Genomic DNA, 21627 nt, shown 5'->3' on the forward strand with positions numbered 1-21627 from the left:
TATGGGTTCTGTCTTTGGCTCCCCACTAATTTGCGTATAACCTTAAGGAAGTCACTTTGCTCTCTGCCTCTAGTTTACCCGTCCACAGAAGAATAGAGTTCTCCTAAGTTTGCTTCTACTAGCCATCTACCAGTTTTGGAATGTGCTCTCCACACCCCTGTAAATCAAAGGTAGCCAGTGAGGCAGGCCATAAAGTGTTTTCTTTTTGCAAATAGAAATCATGATCCAGAGTGACTTGCCGAAAGTCAGAGATCTCCTAATTCGTGGCTTAATATATTCTTTCCGAGGCACAATCCATCACCACCTTGACTCACAGTGTGCTTTTGTTCCAGATAACTCAATCGGGTGACTCTCTCAGAGCTGCAGCTGTTGCCCAGGAGGAAATGAGCCAATTTGGAAGTGGTTCTCACTTCTGCAAATTAAGGTGCCTCGTATCATGGTAACAGGAGCCGGGGGAGGTGACTTTTCCCCAGTAACTCTCTCTGAGCTGTTTTAGTGGCACGCAGAACAGTTATTCTCAAACTTCAACAGGAGAATCCTCAGAAGCTCTGCTTAAGGTGCTGATAGCTGGGCTCCACCCTGAGTACTTCCACAGGTGTGCTTATCTGGTTTAGCATCTCCTGAGAGAAGACAATTACTGTGAGAAAACCCACAGAGAAATGACTACAAAGCCAATCACACCCTCTGCCATCTGCCTTTGCCTGTGTGCTATGAGAAATCTGGCAGACCTGGGCTGGTGGTGGACCTACAGGTTCTATTCCTAGCCAATGGCTTAGCCCAAATGAACCAGCTGACTGATGCTCTTTTACCACTGTATTTCATTTTCGTCCTTTTTCATCCAGTGGAGTGATTTTTATCAGCCCTGACATAAACAAACATGGGAAGAACTCAGATCCCATCAGAAAGCAAAAACTATGGCATTTAGAAAAATCACTTCTGACATGGGATACGAATATTAGACATGTTACATTATTGGGAAAGCTCATTATAAACCCCTCCAAGATGTGTAGGCACTTTATGTTGTGAACCACTAGTTAGACCAAAAAATCCTATTTCCTTTAGAGGTACCATAAATGATATCCTCAATATTTGAAGAAGTTACTTATGTAGTATAATTTTTTTAAAGGTGAGTATAACCTAGGAACGTTACACCAAGGATAATACATAATTTTTAAATGCATTCACAAATCAAAAGAAAATTACTTTTGTCTCATCCTACATCTTAATCATTTGAGTTCAGAAAATATGATTCTGGAATGCTCAGCCGGCATCCACAATGTAGGAGCAAATTATCGAACAAAGCTTTCTGGTTTCTTGGGTTTCTGGGATCCGTGGTAATTTATGACATAGTTTGAATACTAAGAAGATTAAAACATGTAACTTACAGCCCTTATTCTAAGTACTTAGTTCATGTTCCCTTATTATCTAGTGTGTAGAAGGGCCACTCACTCATTCTTCCAAATTCCTTATTCAGCAGTGGGCAAGAAAAGATCTGTTGCTGGTTTGATGCATCAAACAGCATTAAAAAGGTTAAAATAATAATAGTGAAAAAAAGAATATATGTCTTCTCGGTTCCCTTTCCTCTTCATTTCCTCTGCTAAAGTCTTCAAGGCCTGCATGGTCTATCTACCACTCTGGGATCTGATGCCACTTGAAGGCCTTGTGGTGACCAAGCCTTCTGCTCAAAAATCTTGACCACAAATATTGGGTTGGGAAATTTGAAAATGAGCCATCTGATGAAAGCTCCCTACAGGACCACAGCAAATGAATAAGTAGAGTAGACTGAACTATCGTTACTCTTGTTCTCAGTTCGTCATGCCCTCCCCCAGACTGGAATTCTATATCCACACTGTTGTCAGGTATCTTGGTGGTGCCTCATGCCAGAGGAGGCAGAGTCTATTTCCTGGCCTACAGATGCTGGGTGTGGCCACGTGGTGTCCTTTAGTCAACAGAAGGTAGGTGATGGTAAGCACAGTGACCCACAGCCTCACAGGCATGGAGTATTGTGCTGGTCTCACTTGGAATTCTGTAATCAGCCATGAAAAACCATGCTCTGGGTGGCTGCTGGTCCCAGACGATGACAACTCATGGAGGAAACCTGGACCCCAACTGAAGCCAAAATCCTGACTGATTCAGGAGAGCCTGGTCAGTTTTGATGGCAATCATCCAAACCACAACCAACCTGGAGATTCACCAGTAAAACATACATATCGGGGTCATAAGATATTTGTTTTGTTTTGTTCTTGGCCATGTAGCATTACTGCAGTGATAGTTGACTAATAGCACTAGGTGAAGAAAACAGCCCAAAGAGAAAAATCTCAGCCAGGTATGTAGCTTTGATGTACAAAAATACATTTATTTTCAACAATTTCAAAACCACTGTCTTTTTTTTTTTACAGTAGAAATATTCAAATGGAACAATAAAATCAAGAACAGTATATGTACATATACTGTATATATAGACATGACTCATGCATTTGTATTCCAGTATTTAGTACAAGTATTGCAATTGTCTGCCCCATTTAACCCTTGGAACAAAAAAGCAGGATCTTTAGAAACACTCCTCATCCCGATCTATGCTGTAGACGGTCGGATTTCTCTAGGTCGCATTCTCTCAGCATCTCACAGAGAAGAACGCAAAGGATCTCTCACAAAAATTAACAGGTACAAAATCCGGCCTTTCCTCCCATATATATATACAGTATATCATTTTTTAAAACAAGTGGACTCAGGCTGAGCCTGAAAAGAAAACAATGCTGACGGCATGGCTTGAAGTGACCCTACGGAACAGAAGTGGAGTATGCGAATGTGTGGAGGGGCTGGGGTGCTGGAAACGAGAAAGCTGGCTTGGAAAGCCACACGCCTCAGGGGCAAGAACTAGCTTAAGGGAAGTGAAGGCAGACATTTGACTGTAAGGAAGTTGTGTACATCTGACAAGCAAATAGCACAGCATTGCTAAAATCATCTTTGACTAATATCGTTAAAGGCTAGCCCCCTATTTGGCCTGCAGGGCTTACATGGACTCATGATGCCACCAATGCCACGTCCCTCCCAACCTCACTGATCATCCTGTGCCCAGATGCACTCACTAGGCCTCGCCAGGTGCCCAGGGGACTTTTTGGAGCTCAAAGTAGCCCATGAATTCTCCAGAAGGATTATACATTCCCATGGCACCCAACCAGAAAGCAGAAATTGCTGTCACTTTTAGACCTATGGCCAACCTTCTTTACAGAAAAGCATCTTCTCAGGCTGATAAATATCCTCAATGCTTTCCTCTTGGAGGGGAAGCCTTGTTTCCCTACCTGTGTCTCAGTTTGAAGTCTCTGGTGGGCTTCCTCTTGCAACTTCTTCTATGTCACTGATGGCACAAAAAGACCCCTTGTTCTAGGATGTCACTCTAATCCTTCCTTTACTAATTGTCCCAAAGAAGCCCTCCCCCCGCCCCCCTTTATATACATAAGTAGAAACCAGCTATGGCATGGATACAGAGATGCAAGAGTTATGTGTGACAGACAACTGGAGAGCATCCAGAACCCAACACGTCTCGCAGGCCTGGGGGTTGGTCAGCTCTGAGGGTGAGTGCATAAGCCAACACACGCATCTTTCTTTTTTCTGTTTTCTTTTTTACTAAACATTAAATTATTTCTTAGGAAATAAAAAGCTATTTACATTGTAATTATATACAGTAAGCCACCTGTAGCCTCGCTATTGACATGCACGAGGCAGGGCATCTTTCGTAGAGGTGTGCACACTTTCTGCAGCAACTTTCACTCCCCACCAACCCACCTCCTGCAGATCTAGCTGGGAAATGGTCTGTGTTTTAGGTGTGTGTGCTGGGGGGAGGGTGTTAGTGATGATGGGTGGGTGGGTGGGGACGTGGGAGGTTAATGAAAAGCCAACCAAACTTAAACAATAAAAAAAAGGGGGGGAGGGGAGATAGACCACAAGGAAAAAGAGAGTCTTCACATGGTCAGTGGCAGAACAAAGCAAGAAAGCCATGGGAAGATGCATCCTTTGCCCTTAGCACAAATACAGCCATTTATTCCTTTTGTCTCATTTTAATCAGCTAAGAATGCCTTTGCCTCCCAAAGCTAAGCATCTGCCTGCTATTTATGGAGGGACCCTTGGTAAACAAAAGGTAAAAAAGATATTTTCGTTTTCCCATAATAATAGTCATAGTAATCATCAAAAATAAAGTCAGAAAGATGGTTGACCACGTGGCTTGTTGGTATTAAACGCTAGTGCAGTTGGGGATCTCCTTTGTGCTTTCGCTGTTTGCAATGGTGGCAATGCCTCCTGCGGAGGAGAGAAGCAAAGAGGATCAGTTTCACAAGGGCAAGGATCTTCGTCTGTTTTATTTACTGCTAAATATCAAGCTAACTCGAACAGGTGTTTAATATGCATTTATTATAAACGGGACACCTGGATGGTCTATCCTAGCAGCTTGTTGACTTAGGTCACCTGTGTTTAAAGTGCACCAGCTCCCACACCAGCACACAAGGGAGGAGCGATGCCTTGCCATCTCACACACTACTGATAACGACAGTAAGAGGCAACGTGCAGTGAACACTTGTGGTGTGACAGGTGCTATGTTAATGCCGTACTATCATTTCGGTATCACCACAATTTTAGAAGATAGGTACTATTATTCCCATTTGACAGATGAGGAATTTGCCAGAGCCTGTATGCATCTGGTTATTCATTAGGACATTTACTGCTTTTGCTTCATAGAAAAAAAAAATCCCAACGGTAATGGATAGTTGGCCTCATCCCTCCCCTAATCTGACTCCAGCACTTTTAATCTTGGTCTACTTCTAAGGGAAAAAAAAATAAATAAATAAAAAAATAAAGCCCTCCACTTTCATGTAGCCAGAGGTAGCAGACAAATTTTAAAACATGATTGTGGGGATCCCTGGGTGGCGCAGCGTTTTGGCGCCTGCCTTTGGCCCAGGGCACGATCCTGGAGACCCGGGATCAAATCCCACATCAGGCTTCCAGTGCATGGGGCCTGCTTCTCCCTCCGCCTGTGTCTCTGCCTCTCTCTCTCTCTCTCTCTGTGACTATCATAAATAATAAAAATAAAAAAATAAAATAAAATAAAACATGATTGTGCCTCTGTAGTCAGCTGTTTCCCACCCCATCACCTCCAGTCTGGTACTTGCTGAAGGACAGGCCCCGTGGGCTGACTGCCCTTATGTGTGGAGGACAGAGGACACGGGGGCTTGGAGGTACCAGCACACATACCTATGACCCGGGTGTCCAGCTCTTTGTCCAGCAGTTCCTCGGGCTCGGTGAAGTCACTGAGTGTGATTTTGGGGGCGTTCTCACTTTGGCTTACTGACCCAATCATCTCCTGCTCCTTGTCGTGTTGGACTTGGGCATAGATGTTAATCCAAGGGATTTTCCTACAAAAATCAGATTATGATCACAGGATACTCCAACCTTGGGCCATTGGGAGATTCTGGGCCTTCAGGGGAGGAAGAAGCTATTTATAGTATAGGCCAATGTCAGGGAAAGGGGCTGGTCACCTAGACACTGTAGCCATGAGGCCAAGCAACACAAGGCCAGAGACCAGACACCGAGGGGAGATGTAAACCACAGAATTCCCAGAGGAATACACCTTCTTCTGGGGTAAACCAAGCAGGTGTAAACATAAGGCTGATGCCATTGAGCAGGTAGGCACTAGAACCCTCAAAATACTTCTCCATTGTTAAGTTTTTCAAGGAGCTGGACTTTGAGACTCATCAGATCATACCACTGTGAAAAGACATCTTTTTCTAAGATTGCATCAATTTAATCAATTCACATTGGTTTCCCTTATGAAGAGCCAAGAAAGAAAAGGCCTCTAGCCATTGCTACTATTTTTGGAACACTGTCCATGGGCCAAAGATCTGAAATACTTGGGTACTCAGTTTCCTCATCTGCTTGATGGGAATAACAATAGCTTCCTTGTAGGATTGTGGAGAGGAGAAAGGCAAGGTTTAAGAGAAGCTAAATAATCTCCTTCAAAGACACAAAGGTTGTAGCTTTGGAAACAAGGCAGAAAGACTTGAGGTTGGAGGAGTGGGCGGTTGAGACTGAAATTTTCTAGGAGGATTCATCTTCTGACGCCTTTCTGTATCCCCTGACCTACTGGGTCCCAGGTCTGTAGCATCCTGTGAATCCCTCTAACCCAGTGCTTCTCAGACTTTAATGTGCTTCTTTCTCACCCAGGTTCTTGCTAACATGCATTTGTGACTCAATAGGCCTGGATGGATGGGGTGAAATGGTGCATTTCTGCCAAGCTCCTGGGTGATGCTGAGGCTGATGGTCTAATCCCCAAACTTTGAGTTGCAATAATCTAGGACATCAAACTCAGCCCCCCTCCTCCTTCTAGTCTTCTCAGGATGGTGTCCTTTTTTTTCCTTCAGAGCATAGCTCTGAGAGGCCTCTCCTGCCCACCCTACCTCTCCTGTGATAAATATAGAATTATGGGACAATGTTTATGAAAGAAATGAATAGGGTGCTGGGTTTAGGGCTATATAAAAGGTAAGTCTGCTGACTTTGTTTCCCATTACACTAAAAGCCCTATATGTGCTGGGTTCATGTTCTCTGTCTTCTCTGCTATAGGTGCAACTTAGCCCAGTGCTTGGCATGTGGTTGATATTCAGTAAGTATTTGTTGAATGAATGAACAGATGACCTCAAAACTTGTGCTCTTTCTATTTCATATAGTAGATCCTCAAACAGAAAGACCACATTTTTACCTTGGAATATTATCTCTAAAAGAAACCTCTCTTACCCATTAAATGGTGGGGAAATTGGATTGAAGTCCAAATATTTCCTGAAGCTCATCAAGGGCAATGATATTATTAAAACTTAAAACATCCGATACCCATCCCAATCCAGAACATACTGTAATTTTCCAAAGGAGAATCACTCTGTTGCCCTAGTACAAGGCAGTGGTGTCTTCAAGCTTCAACCTTCCTTTTCCCCACTCCAACCCCAATTAGGAGAGTGTGGGGCCATTTAATAAGGTTTGCTTGTAGCTAATTAGCTTGTAGCTAATTCATTTGGAAGGATCCAAAAATAGGTATGAAACATGAGTGGTTTCTACCACTCCTTTACATTCAGTTTTTGTTCCTTTACTGGTCACTTTTCATACATTAAGAGAGGTGTCCTTGTGACTCCTACTGGTCTAAACCAGCTTAATATAATTTACAAGGACCTTAAATGAATAGATTCTATGTGAGGCAGCAAATCTCAGGCTCTCTAAATATGTATAATTAAAAATTCATGCTGGCCCTTACTTTCCTCTTATCTAAATAGAAATGCAGCCTAACGACTTAGATTTCTTCTAATCATAAAAGTACATATTACTCATGAACGTTGGGATCAGCTGTAATATTTATTAGGTGCTGGAGGCAGTCAAACTATTCCTGATCACACAAGTTTGTGTACTTCAGAAGTAGTCAGAGTTCACTGCCTCCCTCTTCCTGCTTTCCTGGTGATACTTGTGAGGATTTGGATAAATCTGCCCTTATAAAGACTGTTCTCTTTATTATTTAAAGATAATCTTTAATCTCTAAAGAACAGGCAGATTTTTTGAATATTTTTCATAGTTGGGTGGGAGGGAAACAATTTTATGTCATAATGTTTACGTTTTAAAAACCTGTTGAATTACTTTTCATTTAACATATGTACTTGAAGAACTAATGAGAATATTAGATTAAGCCCAATTTCTGCAGGTAAGAAAGGTGGCAAATAGATTTAGGGAGATCTCTTGGCCTACACATTCATATCAGTTTGATTAAGAGAAGAAAGATGGATCAACCAAGTTACCTATAAAAACCTCCATTTTTATTTGCTCCAGCTCTAAGTGTTAGGAGCCTATAGGAGGCAATTTAGGTCTCTCTATATTTCTCTGAAGCAAGTATGTTTCAGACCATGATGAAAGACATGCTAAAAAAAAAAGGCCAGAAAAATATATAAAATCTCAAAAGTTTTCTTGGATAACCAGAAAAAATTCCCAGATCTACAGTATAGAGAGAAAGTCTTGTTGGGCAGATTTTTCAGAAATTAGCTATCCAAGAATAATATCAAATGTGAGAAACGGTGATATTTATTTAAAGGAAGCTTGGAGCTCATGGTAAGTCTCTTCTCCTTCCCCTGCTAAATGGGCACTGGGGGCACTGAGATTTTTCTCAGTGCCTGGCACATGGGGGCACTCAGTAAATGTTTGTTGAATAGATAAGTGGTGTAATGAGTTAATGCTAATGATAACACAGAGAAAAGTATTAGGTCTGAAAACAGCCTGGCCAGTGATCTGGAAACAGAAACAGAACTGCCCTTTCTCTGGATGTACTGAATGTTTGCTAGCCAGGTGCAGAGATTTATATTTAAATTAATTAAAGTTAAATAAAATTTAAAATTCAGGTCCTCAGACATACAAGTGGTTATTGTATTGGGCAGGACAGATTACGGTACACTGTCACTATCACAGAAAGTTCTATGGGACAGCAATTCAAGAAACAAAGGAGGGTCTGGGAAGCACATATAAGAAGAACCTGACCTTTACTGGTCAGCAGGCCAGGCACCCTACACAGCGCCATCACTATAGAGGTCCAGGTAATGTGGAGAAGAAGAAGACCAAAGAAATAAAAGAAGATCCAATAGAACCTCAACCAAAGGGCTCTAGCCCTGGAAGAAAACTTCCAGAAAAGGTAATTGATGACTGGTTATACTTGGTGGACTCCACTGTGCATCCAGTTTGAGTGGTATATGTTCCTTCTGGCCTTAACTACACTATTCACTGTCAGGGACAGAGAAAGAATTGGCTGATACTGGAGATTACAGAGGTAGAAGAATTCAGAGATGTCATTATTACATGGCAGAGATTCAAGAATTCCAATGTACACATTTCGAGATGCCTACATTAATATATTGACTGTCTAGAATGTTTAGCAGCATTGGTAAGACAACAGAAAACCTCCTAAGTCACAGGATGTCTTGCCTTAGTTTGGAAATGCCTGACACAAATACCTTTCTGCAGGACTTCTACTGGCTATTGTCCTCAGCAACCACGAGATTCTAGAAGCCAGAAGGTGACAAATTTGGTTTAGTTGATCTTGAAGCTCCAGCGACCACTGGGCTTCCCCACAATCAAATCCTTGGATGAATAAAAGTGTACTCTGCATGTAACTGAGGTATATCCATGAGTGAGTGTTGCCTTGACTAGACTGTTTCTATTATAGAATCTTTGTTCTCTACTTGTGATATGAAGGTTTGTTTCCATCTTCAAAGGCAACATAGGCAGGTAGGTTCACATGTCTTGATCCAAGATAATAGGGACTCACACACTGGTCTAGTGATTGAGTAGGAAGGTAAAGTTCACTCTGTCCTGATATGGAGAGTGTTGAAGGCTTCCTGCTAGTTTGGTAATGCTGAGATGTATATCGAGGAAAACTTGAAGCCTGAGTTATGCACCACAGGGTAGCTAAGGAGGTCTGGGAGAGAGGGTGGAGGAAGGTACCTTTACATCTGATGGTTATCAAAATCTAAAAGCATTACCTTCAGTGTCTAGGATGACTCCCAGGACCAAGTTTTGCTTTCAGAACAATTAATGACATTTTTACTTTAACCAGTTTTTTTATGAAGCACATCTCCATGCCACTGATATGATTTTTTGAGAGCCTACCATATGCCATGTTATGACACAGAAGATACCTTTGGAAGTCATGTTCTCTGTTACCTGTAGTAGCTTGGCATTGTCAATTATTTAGTATATACCAGGCATAGATAGTATTATATTTACCTTCTATAGCAAGCCTAGTAACTTGTTTTCTCTATTTTACAGACAAAGAGACTAAAGCTTAGGGAGGCAGATTCAGTTGCCCAAAGCTACAGATGTGAAGTTAAAATTGGGTCTGTCTGATTACAGAGCTCATACTCTGAACCAGGACCACCATTTGGTAGAAGTTCTAAATTATATAAATAAAGGTACAGAATTATTGATTTCAATTTCATGTTTTAATAAGTATCCTGTGATGTCACTCCTCCTGTGGCCTTCAAATATAATTTCTGAATACATGTGAAGTTTGGTTTTCCTGATCAATTGCCCTTTAGAAACAGGCGAAAGAAGGACAGAGATAAAGGTTGAATATTTTTGGCATGCAAATTTACACAGAGAGACCAGGCAGCTATAATACAAGATAAGAAAATGTGTATTTGTATGTGTCCATGTGGCTCCAGATTTCCGCTGCATTTCATCTAAGTAGATGGTTAAGTAACCACCCTGAACGGGCGTTAGGCTGTAGAAAATCAGCTAAATTTCTAAAAAATTTTTAGAAAAGCTCCTAAAAATCCAAAACCTTACTTTAGAAATTTAGGTGAGGTTTGAAAACTCTTTCCACTTCTCTTGAAGAATATAAATTGATTTCATAGGTTATCTTTTATTTTCCTAACTCAATATATGTATAAATTGGATAGAGTTCAGATTCTTAAACCCATTTATTCCTTGACCTTCAACCATTCCTGCTTTCCCCCAATGCCAAACAGAGCTTCGAAGATAATTAATTTCACATATTTGGAATGAGTTTAGGAATGTTGGCTATAGGAAGAATCTAGCCCCAATATCAAAATTGAGTGAGAGTAGCCATACCTTTTAAACTTGTAGATCAAAAACACAGCCAGGCCGACAAATACCACTGACAAGAGCATAAGCATGGCCGAGCTGCTGTGCCCAGCACTGGAGTCCACCAATGGAGCTAAGGAGGAAAAAGCAGATGGCTTACTTGGAAGCTACTAGATGGAAGGATTTCCCATTGGAGAAAGGAGGCCAGCTGAGGTTACATTCTTACATTTAGTCTCCAACTGCCCTGCACTGTATGCTATCTGGGCATAGGAAGTTTGGTTTTAATATGAAAATAGTATTCTCAATCACAGCTTCTGAGGACAAGTAAACCTCTCAGCTCTGCCTGGGGAAACTTAGGATTCTTGGTGTAAATTGAGCAATGGGCATCTAGCTGAAGGGAGTACAAGGACTTTTGAATGCTCTTTCTCTTAGACAGGCTGAGTGCCTGTCGACATAATTATGGGTGGCCCCTTTGCATTAAATATTGATGCAATGTTTCATTTTGTTCCTTTACATTGTTCTGCTAAAACACTGCTGGGTGGGCACATTTAGAACCTCCACATCTGAAAAGTCTTATATTAATATGAGATATTTAGCAAATAGGCTCTCTTGGAGAGAGAGCCCAATGAGACATACACTTAATTCTTTTTATAAATCAATCACTAGAGCTGATCCCTGCATCAATTTAGATTTACCTATTGAAAATCAAAAAGAATTTTAAAGTTATCTCATTTGGCCTCCCAAACAAGATTAATGGAATCAGAGAATCGTAGAATTTAAGAGACCCTGAGGATGACCTGCTATAATCCAGACTGTTGCAGATGAAAACAAACAAACAAAGAAAGAACAATTAAGTCAAAGCCCAAAGAAATTGTAGCTTTTCCCAAAGGTCATCCAGGGATTCAATAGCAAAGCTACCTCTAATTAAGTCTTCTTGCCACCTCAACAGGAAGCCCCAAGAAAAATGTGATTAATCTTTCGTCACCATCACTACACACATGAGCCCTGCCCACAGAGCTATTTTCAGGCATTTGTGGAGAAGTGTCTGCTAATTATCTCCTCCCCTTTCTCCTCAGGATAACAGATCACCATGCCCATTTCTCCCTGTATCCCAGCAGGCACTCACCTAGTGTCAGCTGTGTGACATACACAATGACTTGAACCCCGGGCTTCAGCTCAAACTGAACCAAGTTTTGGTTTAGAGCATTAAACAGCATCTCTACAATCTGGAACAAAAAGAGAGAGAGAGAGAGGTGCACAGAAAGACATGGCATGAGACAGCACTCCCTCATGGAGCAAGAAGCCAAGGTCACTAGACAACCAATGACCAAGTTCAGTCAGGCGACAGGATATTGGCACATTTTCATCAATGTGGTTCTCATAGCCCTTGGAGCCCTGTGAGGCCAAGGAAGTAGTTGGTGTTCCTGGCTCATACTGGAGAGCAGAGGGAGACAGAGAAAGGTGCATCCAAAGTCACTTAGTGAATTAGAGTTGATAACAGACATTGATGCTTCACGTAAGCCCTGCTTCAGTGCTTTTTCATCCATGCCTTTATAACTCACCATAGCACAACCTATTGTGGTTTCCAATGAAAGGACATCAACCTATCATTAGTTCTTTAATCTAATGAAGTAACACACACAGTGTAGAGAGGCCCCTGCCAGGATTAAAGTGGGCATGTATGTCCCCATCCCACTCCTCTGCTTTTTCTCTTTGGGAGACAATGGGAAGCAGACATCAAAGCAGAAGCGGCCTTCTTTTTATGGGATAATTTTTCCTCTTTACTTTTCCCCGGCAAGTCTCGGAACACATAACATCGATTTAATCACTCTGTAATTCCCACATGAAAGCCGAGGCCAGCTTGGGCTGTGGTCCCTAACTCTTATCTGGCTGTACGCGCGCCTTAATATCACAGCTGCTATTCATCACCGTAATTACCTATTTATCTAAACGGATGGATATTGTAGCTTCCAAATATAGTTCACACATGCCACTTGCTATTTCAGAATAAAGAGGTCTTGTAAAAGTGATGCATGCATTGAGAAGCTGAATTTATTTCTGGCCAACTTTGATATGCAGCCCTGCAACGCAAGGATCTGCTTTATTTTCCAGGGAAACTAACCCTGCCGGCCTCTGTGCTGTCCGAGGAGGACTGTGGATGGCCATGGGATGAGGTGACAGCCAGACAAGGAGCAGGGGGACACAGAACATGCCTGCACGACTGCCTCGTGTGGGGGCAAATGTGTGCCTTGTGCCGCTGTCTAGAAGCCTCTCAACTCACTTTTTTCTCCCTCTCCTGACTTAGCACCACAGCAAGGCAGGGAAGGGTGAGGCAGAGCAAGGCCCACGAGACCCCAGTCGGAGCAGGGGGTGACAGAGGGAGAATCAGCTCCTTTACTTCAGGGACGGTGCACTGAGCACAGGACCTACAGGCCCCTCCAAGGAGGACGGGAAAGCAGTCCCTTTGGACATGCTTTTTCCTTGGTCAAAACAAGATGAAGCAATCCGTCTCTCATGTTTAAAAGCAGTTCATTTTCTCTCCTGAAGCAGAACTTAGATTGACTGGGAGGGGTCTTTAAGGACAAGAAGCAGGTTTATCCCAGATATGGACAGGGAAACTCAAACTCCTCTCTTTGTCCTGTGTCTCGCCCCAGGGTAGGTCACTGGACAGGAGACCTGAGGAAGCTGCAGGAAAGCAGGTGTGGGAATGAGCACTGCCAGGGATGCTCTCCCTTCTTGTGCAGGGAATGCTGCAGGCTGAGCGCCCCGGTGCATCTTCTGGACAGGGCTGATGGTTCCTCGGAGCCCTGGGTGCTGGACAGATGGACAGGCCACTGGGCGGATGGGAGGAAGCCCCCCCGCCCCTTCTGCTGTTGGTAAGGCTGTGTGCCCTCAGACGGGGAGGCACAGGCAAGTACCCTAGCCAGGTGTCCCCTCACTTACTTGTTCCAGGTCCTCTTCATTGCCTTTCCTCCTCTCTGTCAAGTTCTTGGGGGGCAGGATGAAGAGCTCTGCTGAAGTGGGGAGGCCAGGGAACACGGCCACCAGGATCTGGTCTTCTGGGACACCGGTTACCTGCAGAGACGTTTAGACCACAGAGTGAAGCCCTGGAGAAGCCAGCCTCCCCGAGTCCACAACAAGGAGTCACACCTGGGTATGAGGCTCATGTATGGTTTTTAAATACAACATGTTAGGCACAGGCCCCAGTATATATTCAGGCTTTCTTTCGGGTTCCCCTTAGAAGTGCTATGACGAGTCTTGCTACCTCCTCTGGCTCTTACATACATTTTTACTGAAACTAAAATACCATAGTGATCTTCAAAATATGGCTTACTGGAAACATTGGCTAAAGCTCCTCCCATATTTTCCATTTTTCTGCACTGAGAGGACTAGAGCTTCTGGCAAAAACATGAACATACCAACCGTAAACAAGGAATACGAGGTTACGAGCAAACGTGGGGAAATGCAAATTTTAAAAAAAGAAGAAGCCAAGCTACATGATTTTTACTTACAAAAGCAGGATTTTTTGTATTAGGTTAAAATTGCTAATATTGGTGAGGCTTCCGTTAAGAGGCTCCCTCATTTGTCGCTGGCGGCACTAAAAATCAATGCACACTGCCGCTTTGCTTTTCAAAAGACCATAAAAATATTCAGACCCTTCATTCAGTAACTGTAACTTGGAGTGTTTCTCCTAAGGAAATGATCCAAAATATAGCAAAAGCTACATACAGGAGGAAAAACATTATTTATAATAGCAAATAAACAGAGTAAAACTCAAATATTCAAAAAATTAAGTAAATAATGGCATAATCACCGGTTAGAATGTTATTTCACCATTATGATGACAATTAGTACAGTCAGCCAACACGGAAAAACACTTATGAAAGCTGCATTCTGATCTATTTCCTTACATTTCTTTGGTTACGACCCTATAAAAACAAAAATGTGTAAGAGTAAAAAAGCAAAATAAAACACTAAAAGTTGTGTTAAGATGCTGAAATCTGAGTGAATTTTTTTCTGTTCCTGAGTGTTTAGTAAAAGGATATTGCTTTTCGATAAAAAGCTAAAGTAAGCTTCTGTCTGGAGGCAAATTCCTAAGGCAAACAAAACTCTGAGTCATCCCCCTTGCCACCCCCGTAAAGAGTATGGTTATTCTTCCCTACGTGCCCCATCGCTGGGTTGACCCTTTTCTTTGTCCCAGGGGATAGTGGTCTCAGGGGGTATCAGTCAGTTAGCAACCTTGGAGGGATTCTGGAGGTGTGTGTCTAGAGTCACTTTATCCCATCCAAAGGGACACTTGAGGGATAGGTTCTTGTGAGATTTAAGGCCCAGGCATCAACCAGTATGGCTGATTATTACTATTGATTAGTATTATTATAATTTCCAAGTCATTTATAAAAAGCCAATAGTATGTTTTTAATAAACACAATCATATAAAATATACACAACTCTGGATGTTTCAGTCATAGACATACAAAAGTAGCCACATTTCCACCCCTTTCTAAAAATAATCTTTTTGGAAAAAGATTTAAGATGAAGATCATCTGGTAGACAACTCCCCACAGGAATGCTCTCTCGCATTATTCTATTTTTCCTTCTCCTTCTTCTTTTCTCTCAGTTCCTTCTCCAGGTCCTTCCCTGGATCATCCTCCTCTGCCTTGGGAGGCATCAGCATTCATGTTGGCCCTGCCCCTCACCTCCCCTGGGTCTAATCACCTCCATAGTCTCAGCTTCCACATCTTTGCCCTCAGTAGGAATATCCAATTGAATTTCAGATCCATATTTTCAATCCCTCCGGTCATCTTCACCCAACTGTTCCTCATGTGCTCCAAACTCACATAAAAACATCACGTCACTGGGGCAACTGGGTGACTCAGTCAGCTAAATGTCCAACTCTTGATTTTGGCTCAAGTCATGATCCCAAGGTCATGAGATACTGCCCTGCATCAGTGGGCCTCAGCGGGGCCCTCACTCAGCAGGGAGTCTGTTCCTCTCCCTGCTCACTTGCTCTTGCTATCTCTCTCAAATAAATAAATATATATTTTTTAAATCACACCATTAGTATCCCTCAAGGATGCTTCTCTGACATGATCCTGCTAAGGGCAAGGCCATCTCCTCCCTGCTCTGGAACCGGAAAGCTTCTCTCCTTCTCATTCCCACTACATCCTATTAGTCACCCATTCTACTATTCAACTTCCCAAGTACCTTTTGAATCTTTCCTCTTTGAGATCTGTTACGTCTGGTCTAGAGAACCGCAGTACTCCGCAGTACTCTTTTTTGTTTGTTTTTTTGTTTTGTTTTTTTTAAGATTTTATTAATTTATTCATGAGAGACACAGGGAGAGAGAGAGGCAGAGAGACACAGGCAGAGGGAGAAGCAGGCTCCATGCAGGGAGCCTGATGTGGTACTCGATCCCGGGTCTCCAGGATCAGGCCCTGGGCTGAAGGCGGCGCTAAACTGCTGAGCCACCCAGGCTGCCCTGCAGTATTCTTTTAACTGGTCATCTATGGTGAAATTTCTCCCCCACCCTATTCACTTCCCACCTCAGGAGCCCGTCCTTTGTACTGTGACCACAATGGGTATCTGAATATAAATCTATTGTCAGCATTTTTTGCTTAACTAAGAAAACAATTTTTTCCAGTTCCCAGGGGCTATTAGGTGTCTGTCAGTCCCCTTTGAGCTTCTCTGATGATTCAAGAGATGCCCTAACCACTCTAGCTCAAGTCTAGAAACACTGGCCTCACAACTTGTAGAATGACTGCCATTTCACCAATATGCTATGCTCTTTCAGTAGTCCATGGCTTTGCACATACTGTTCATTCTACCTGAAAGACACTGTCCTCTGTTAACCATTATGTAACCTTTAAAACTGAGTTCAAGTATTCCCTGCAGAGACCACCCTAATAGCTCACAAGTATCTAATGAATCAGGAATAACAGGCTAAGCCTTCATTTCCCTGGATAGAGTGAATCATATTTTTCTCCACACTCTTTGGAAATGCTGTCCATGCCTCTGCCACTAGTCGCATGTTAGACTTATCTCTACATTTGAAAAACCCATGTTGCATTTGCCATTATCTTCTAGTACCTAGTTCTGAGCAAAGGGATAACAAAACTCTTTGAAAGCTCTCTAAGGCCAGTCTGACCTTGGGTTAACTCTAGAATTCTATTACTCTGATAGTATGTTCTGTTTTCTGGTCTGTATGTAGCCTTCTGATTGTCATACATAGCCAGTGGTGGTCTTGTGAGTCTGAATACTTGGTTAAGAAGCCCCCTTGGTGGGCAAAGAACAAGCTCAGTGAATGATATCTGTATAGATTTAATGAGTGTTCCATCTATTATTCGTTAAAGAGGTCAAACTCCTGTATTAGAAAAATTAAGTATAAAGACAGGGCCAATTCCCATCCTCAAACACCGGATCCTGTCTTTCTGTCTTCCCCTGCCCCTTCCCTCCACCTTTCCTTCTCCTTATTCTTGTCTCTCTTTTGACAGAGAGATAATCCTTATATAACTGAAGAATGGTGGTTTTAACCCATAAAATTTTATTCTGGACCAGACCATTTGGTTCTTTTCTTTATACACTAACACATAAGCAGAGATACAGCCAACTTACTTTAACCAGAGCTCGCTTGATGACATTGCCAATATCTTGCCTCCACTCAGGAATGTCAGGGTTGTGGTAATCCAGGTTTGGAGAGAATGACAAAAGTTGGGACTGGAAATACTCTGCAATGACAGAAGATGTATGAGTAGGGCTGAGAGGGGGGTGGCAGGCTAGCAGATGTAAAATCATTGTGCTTTAGGGAAAAGTCCACTCTTCCATGTGGCCTCACCTAAAATTCCTTCCTATCTGTGTGTTTCTTGGCTTTTGAAAGAAGGTGAGACTTTGTGAATGGAAGTAGATTTATGCCCCCACCATGTAGGAGTTCCTAGCAGCTTACATCCTTCTTCTGGTAAAAGATATTACTTGAAATGAAAGTATGAAACCTCCAGAAAGAGAAGTCTTTGCTATTGTTGGTAGTATCATGCCAAGCCAACAACAAAGCATTAAGCTGGGCTCGATGGGATTGGAACCTTGCCTTGTCATCCCCTTGGTTCCTCTTACCTTCCTCCTAGGAACTGTTTCAGGGAATTGAATCAAAATCCCATGTGTAGGGTGTGGGTGATGTTCAGTTTCTTGACCCAGTTAGTGGGTACACAGTCTGTTTACTTTGTGGTAAGTCATGAAACTAAATACTTGTGACATGTGTGCGCTTCTGTATTAAATTTATACCTCACTAAAAGTGTGTGATTAAAGTAAGTCTTACAGGTCCCTGATGAGAGAGCCAGAGTATCAGATTTGCAGAGATGTAGAAAAAGGCATTCACCTGAAGTGAGGCTGAAGAAGTATGTTCTCAGTCAGAGGACTGCATACCTTTGTCCAACTTTTTAGAAACCTCCATCTATAGTGGCAGTCTTTAGGGGCCTGGGGGAAGTTGTGTGGGAAGGTTCTAAAAGTAAAGCTTGATTTGAAATAAATTTAATAATTAGGAATGGTTTTCCAGGATTGATAACAGGATGGTGCCCTTATTATCCATTCTTCTTTCTAGTTCTGCCCTCATATTCTTAGCCTTATTCTTGAGACTTTGCAGCCAAGGATGTTAGAATTTTCCAACAATTGGTTATGTGTAGTTCATCTCAGTAACTCAGCTGTCAGTTCTGCAAGGTCAGAAGCCATGACTCCTCTTTTGAAATCACCAGTCCCCATGGTCACAAGGGTCGGTGCTGCACAGGTGTTATAGATACCTTAGCAGGACATCAGATCTAGATGCTTCTATGACAATCTTTCTAGCTTAGAATCCTTCAGTTATGATATGTATTTGTCTAATGAGATACCCATCAGGCTGTGATGTAGAAATATCTTAGGGGATAAAAAGTGCTTGTCTATGCCCAACTGTGCCAGTTTCTCTCACAGCCTTAGTGTCTATTCAGGAACAAGGTAGAGTACGGAAAACTCTTGTTGACCTACATAATCTCCCCCTGGCCTGGGGAACTTCCAAAGCAGTCAAGGGATGCCAGGAGGGTAGGCAGAGGGGATTTCTTGGGCAGGAGAGGGCATCACAGAACAATTTTCAGTGCTTACCATGCACAGCAATGTCTTTTGTGTCCTGGATAAGGGCATTCCCAGCAGCCACCTGGACAGTGATAGTGTTGGTACCCTCAGCCAGGAATGTGAAGGAAATGCTGCTGTCCAAGGTGATTAGAGGCTAAAAGACAGAAGGAGAAATACCCATTTAGTCCTCTCTGGGATATCAGATTTTCTTCTTTTCTTACAAATCTCAGACTGTCACAAATCTGCATGGTATTTGTGTATCCCTAAGGGATCTGAACTTGAAACAAGAAAAAAGAAAATGACTTTTCATAGCTTCCAAAAACTGTGATTATATCTACTATCCAGGAAGAGTATTAATACCCTTGAAATATACTGTAAAATGTAATCCTGAAAGATACAGATAAGAATGGGCGCTCTGGATTTTGCATGTCACTCTGTTCCTTCTCCTGGAGCAAAGTAGAAGTAACATTTGTAACCTATTCCAGCTGGCTCTGGGAATAGATCATTTATTTCTCTTCTCCTCCAATATTGTGTGGCACTTGCATTTCCTCCTGTATTCTCTTGGACTGTAAGACCTTTCAGAGACATGGTCACATTTTATTTACTTCTGTATCACCCATCCTTGGCACATTGCTTTCATATATATGTAAGGTGGATGTATAGTCCAACCACTGGCATTTTCTTTTATTGTATCTGTATATTCCACTTCAAAGCATTCTAACATTTTAAATAGGTTGGAAAATATATAAACACACACATCTGTGACCATTTTAATTCTATTTTTCTTTTTCTGCTTTATTTTCCTGATAGCAACATACAGGGGCTTCCCAAGGATAGAGAAATACAGAATATATTACTTTCCTGAGTATTTGGATCTTGATAAAAGCAGGTGCCTATGGAGAGAAGAATGCAGATCCTGAGGTCAAAGAGTCATTATTCAGTTGTCATCTTAAGGCCTATGCCCTTCCAACTTCCTGTCATTTGCAAGGTATAACATAACAGTAGGAAGCTGCTCTAAGGCACCTCTTAGAGATGCCACAAAAACAGATGAGCAGACTCCTTCTCTTCTTCATGTGTCATGACAGCAATGGGCTAGAGACCAAGAATGTAGCCAGGTGGGGATGCATAGAGCAGCTCTTTAAGGGGATGGGGGTGGGCCAGCACACTCAGGCATTCCTAACTGAACATGGCCTAGTTGTGTGTGCCAGAGCCCTGCAGAGGCTCAAAGATGCAGCTTTCAGACAGTGTCCCTGCTGCAAGACTAGAATTTTTTTCTAGCTCGTAATTTCCAACTGGGCCTCTGAAACATAATTTGATTTCTTCTGCTTTAAAATTCTGGAGTCAGACAGGCTACTATTGCACCACAAGTATTATGCTAAGTGAAATAAATCAGTCCGAGAAAGACAAATACCATATGATTTCATTCATATGTGGAATTTAAGAAACAAAACAAATGAGCAAAGAGGAAAGCAGGGTGTGTGTGGGGAAACCAAGACACAGATTCTTAACTTCAGAGAACCAAATGATGGTTATTAGAAGGGAGGTGGGGGGGGGTAGAAGGGATGGGTTAAATGGATGATGGGGATTAAGGAGTGAGCTTGTTGTGATGAGCATTGGATGATGTATGAAAGTGTTGAATCACTGTATTGTACATCTGATACTAATATTGCATTGTATATTAACTAACTGGAATTTAAATTTAAAAACTTTAAAAAATAAAATAAAATAAAATTATGTAGCTCTATTATTTTATGACCAGGCTGATAGCTGGAGTTGGGCAAGATTAGAGATGTGACATACTTTCTTCTCTGTTTTCTACATGAAAGAAGTGAGTATAGAAATGAGGGCACTTGTGTTAAGCACTGAATATTACATGTAAAGGATGAATCAGTAAATTCTACTCCTGAAGTCAATATTACAACATATATATGCTAATTGACTAGAATTTAAATAAAATAAAAATTTAAGAAATAGATACACTCTTTCCTTTAACTAAGAGCAGACACCAGAGTTCAAGTATTCTTAAGGCTCAGTGACATTACACACAAGGGTGTGGTCTTCTAAATTAAACAATGAATGAGTTGTAAGTAGGTTCTGTGATGTACATCAACTCCCATAGTCTGACAGTGGCTGTTGAGTGTCCTGAGTTGAGAAGGAAGCTGAAGTCAAGTAGGGTTCAGCATACCAACGTTGGCCAAGGCAGTGGAACAACACGTGTGCCACACAGTTGCCAGTTCTAGTGTAATAAGAACAAAGTCTTGAAACTCTGGCTTTATTCAATTGCTATTATAATAAATTACCTTTAGCAATTATTCAGCAATCAGAATATACAGGATTGATGAATGGGTTAAGGCAAACTTTCTAGTCCCTACTGGTTACCCCATTCAATCTTATCTGTTAGGAGACCTTCATTATCTTCATTATCTAGTCATATTCTTTGGAATGAAAATGAGATGCCACAATATACCCAACAAAATGGCTAAATTTTCTTTTAAAATGATAATATAAAATATTATTAAGGATGCAGAGTAACTGGAACTCTCATACATTTTTGGGGGGATGTAAAATGATATAACCACTTAGGAAAAAGTTTAATTTTGCAAGAAACCTCAATAATTTTTCCAAAGTAGATGTACAATTTTATATTTTATATTTTATGACTTAGCAATTGCAGTCTTGAGAATTTAGTCAAGAGAAAAGAAAACGTATGTCCACAAACAAACAAAAATGTTCACGGAAGCCAATTCATAATAGCCCCAAATTGGAAACAGCCCAGGAATTCATCAATGGGAAAATGAATGCACAAGCCACAGTATATCCATACAATGAACACAAAAGCAAAAAACAAATGATATATATAACAGTATGAATAAATCCCAAAACTAGAAGTGAAAGAAGTCTTATATAAAAGAATTCATATGGTAT

At 41.7% G+C, this 21627-nt stretch overlaps 1 protein-coding gene across 1 annotated transcript in view; it reads right to left on the bottom strand.

The window, feature by feature from the left end:
* Positions 1–2468: 2468 nt before the first annotated feature.
* Positions 2469–21627, bottom strand: part of SORCS3 (sortilin related VPS10 domain containing receptor 3) — a 587544-nt gene continuing 568385 nt past the window's right edge. The window contains exons 21-27 of the mRNA XM_041738191.1: positions 18733–18856; positions 17224–17336; positions 13555–13686; positions 11738–11837; positions 10639–10744; positions 5245–5405; positions 2469–4296 (exon numbers count right to left, since the gene is read on the bottom strand). Of these exons, the coding sequence (XP_041594125.1) occupies positions 4232–4296; positions 5245–5405; positions 10639–10744; positions 11738–11837; positions 13555–13686; positions 17224–17336; positions 18733–18856 (801 nt within the window). The 3' untranslated portion in view covers positions 2469–4231. The remainder of the gene's footprint in view (positions 4297–5244; positions 5406–10638; positions 10745–11737; positions 11838–13554; positions 13687–17223; positions 17337–18732; positions 18857–21627) is intronic.

The sequence above is a fragment of the Vulpes lagopus genome, chromosome 2, assembly GCF_018345385.1.
Source record: "Vulpes lagopus strain Blue_001 chromosome 2, ASM1834538v1, whole genome shotgun sequence".
NCBI classification, from domain to species: domain Eukaryota; kingdom Metazoa; phylum Chordata; class Mammalia; order Carnivora; family Canidae; genus Vulpes; species Vulpes lagopus.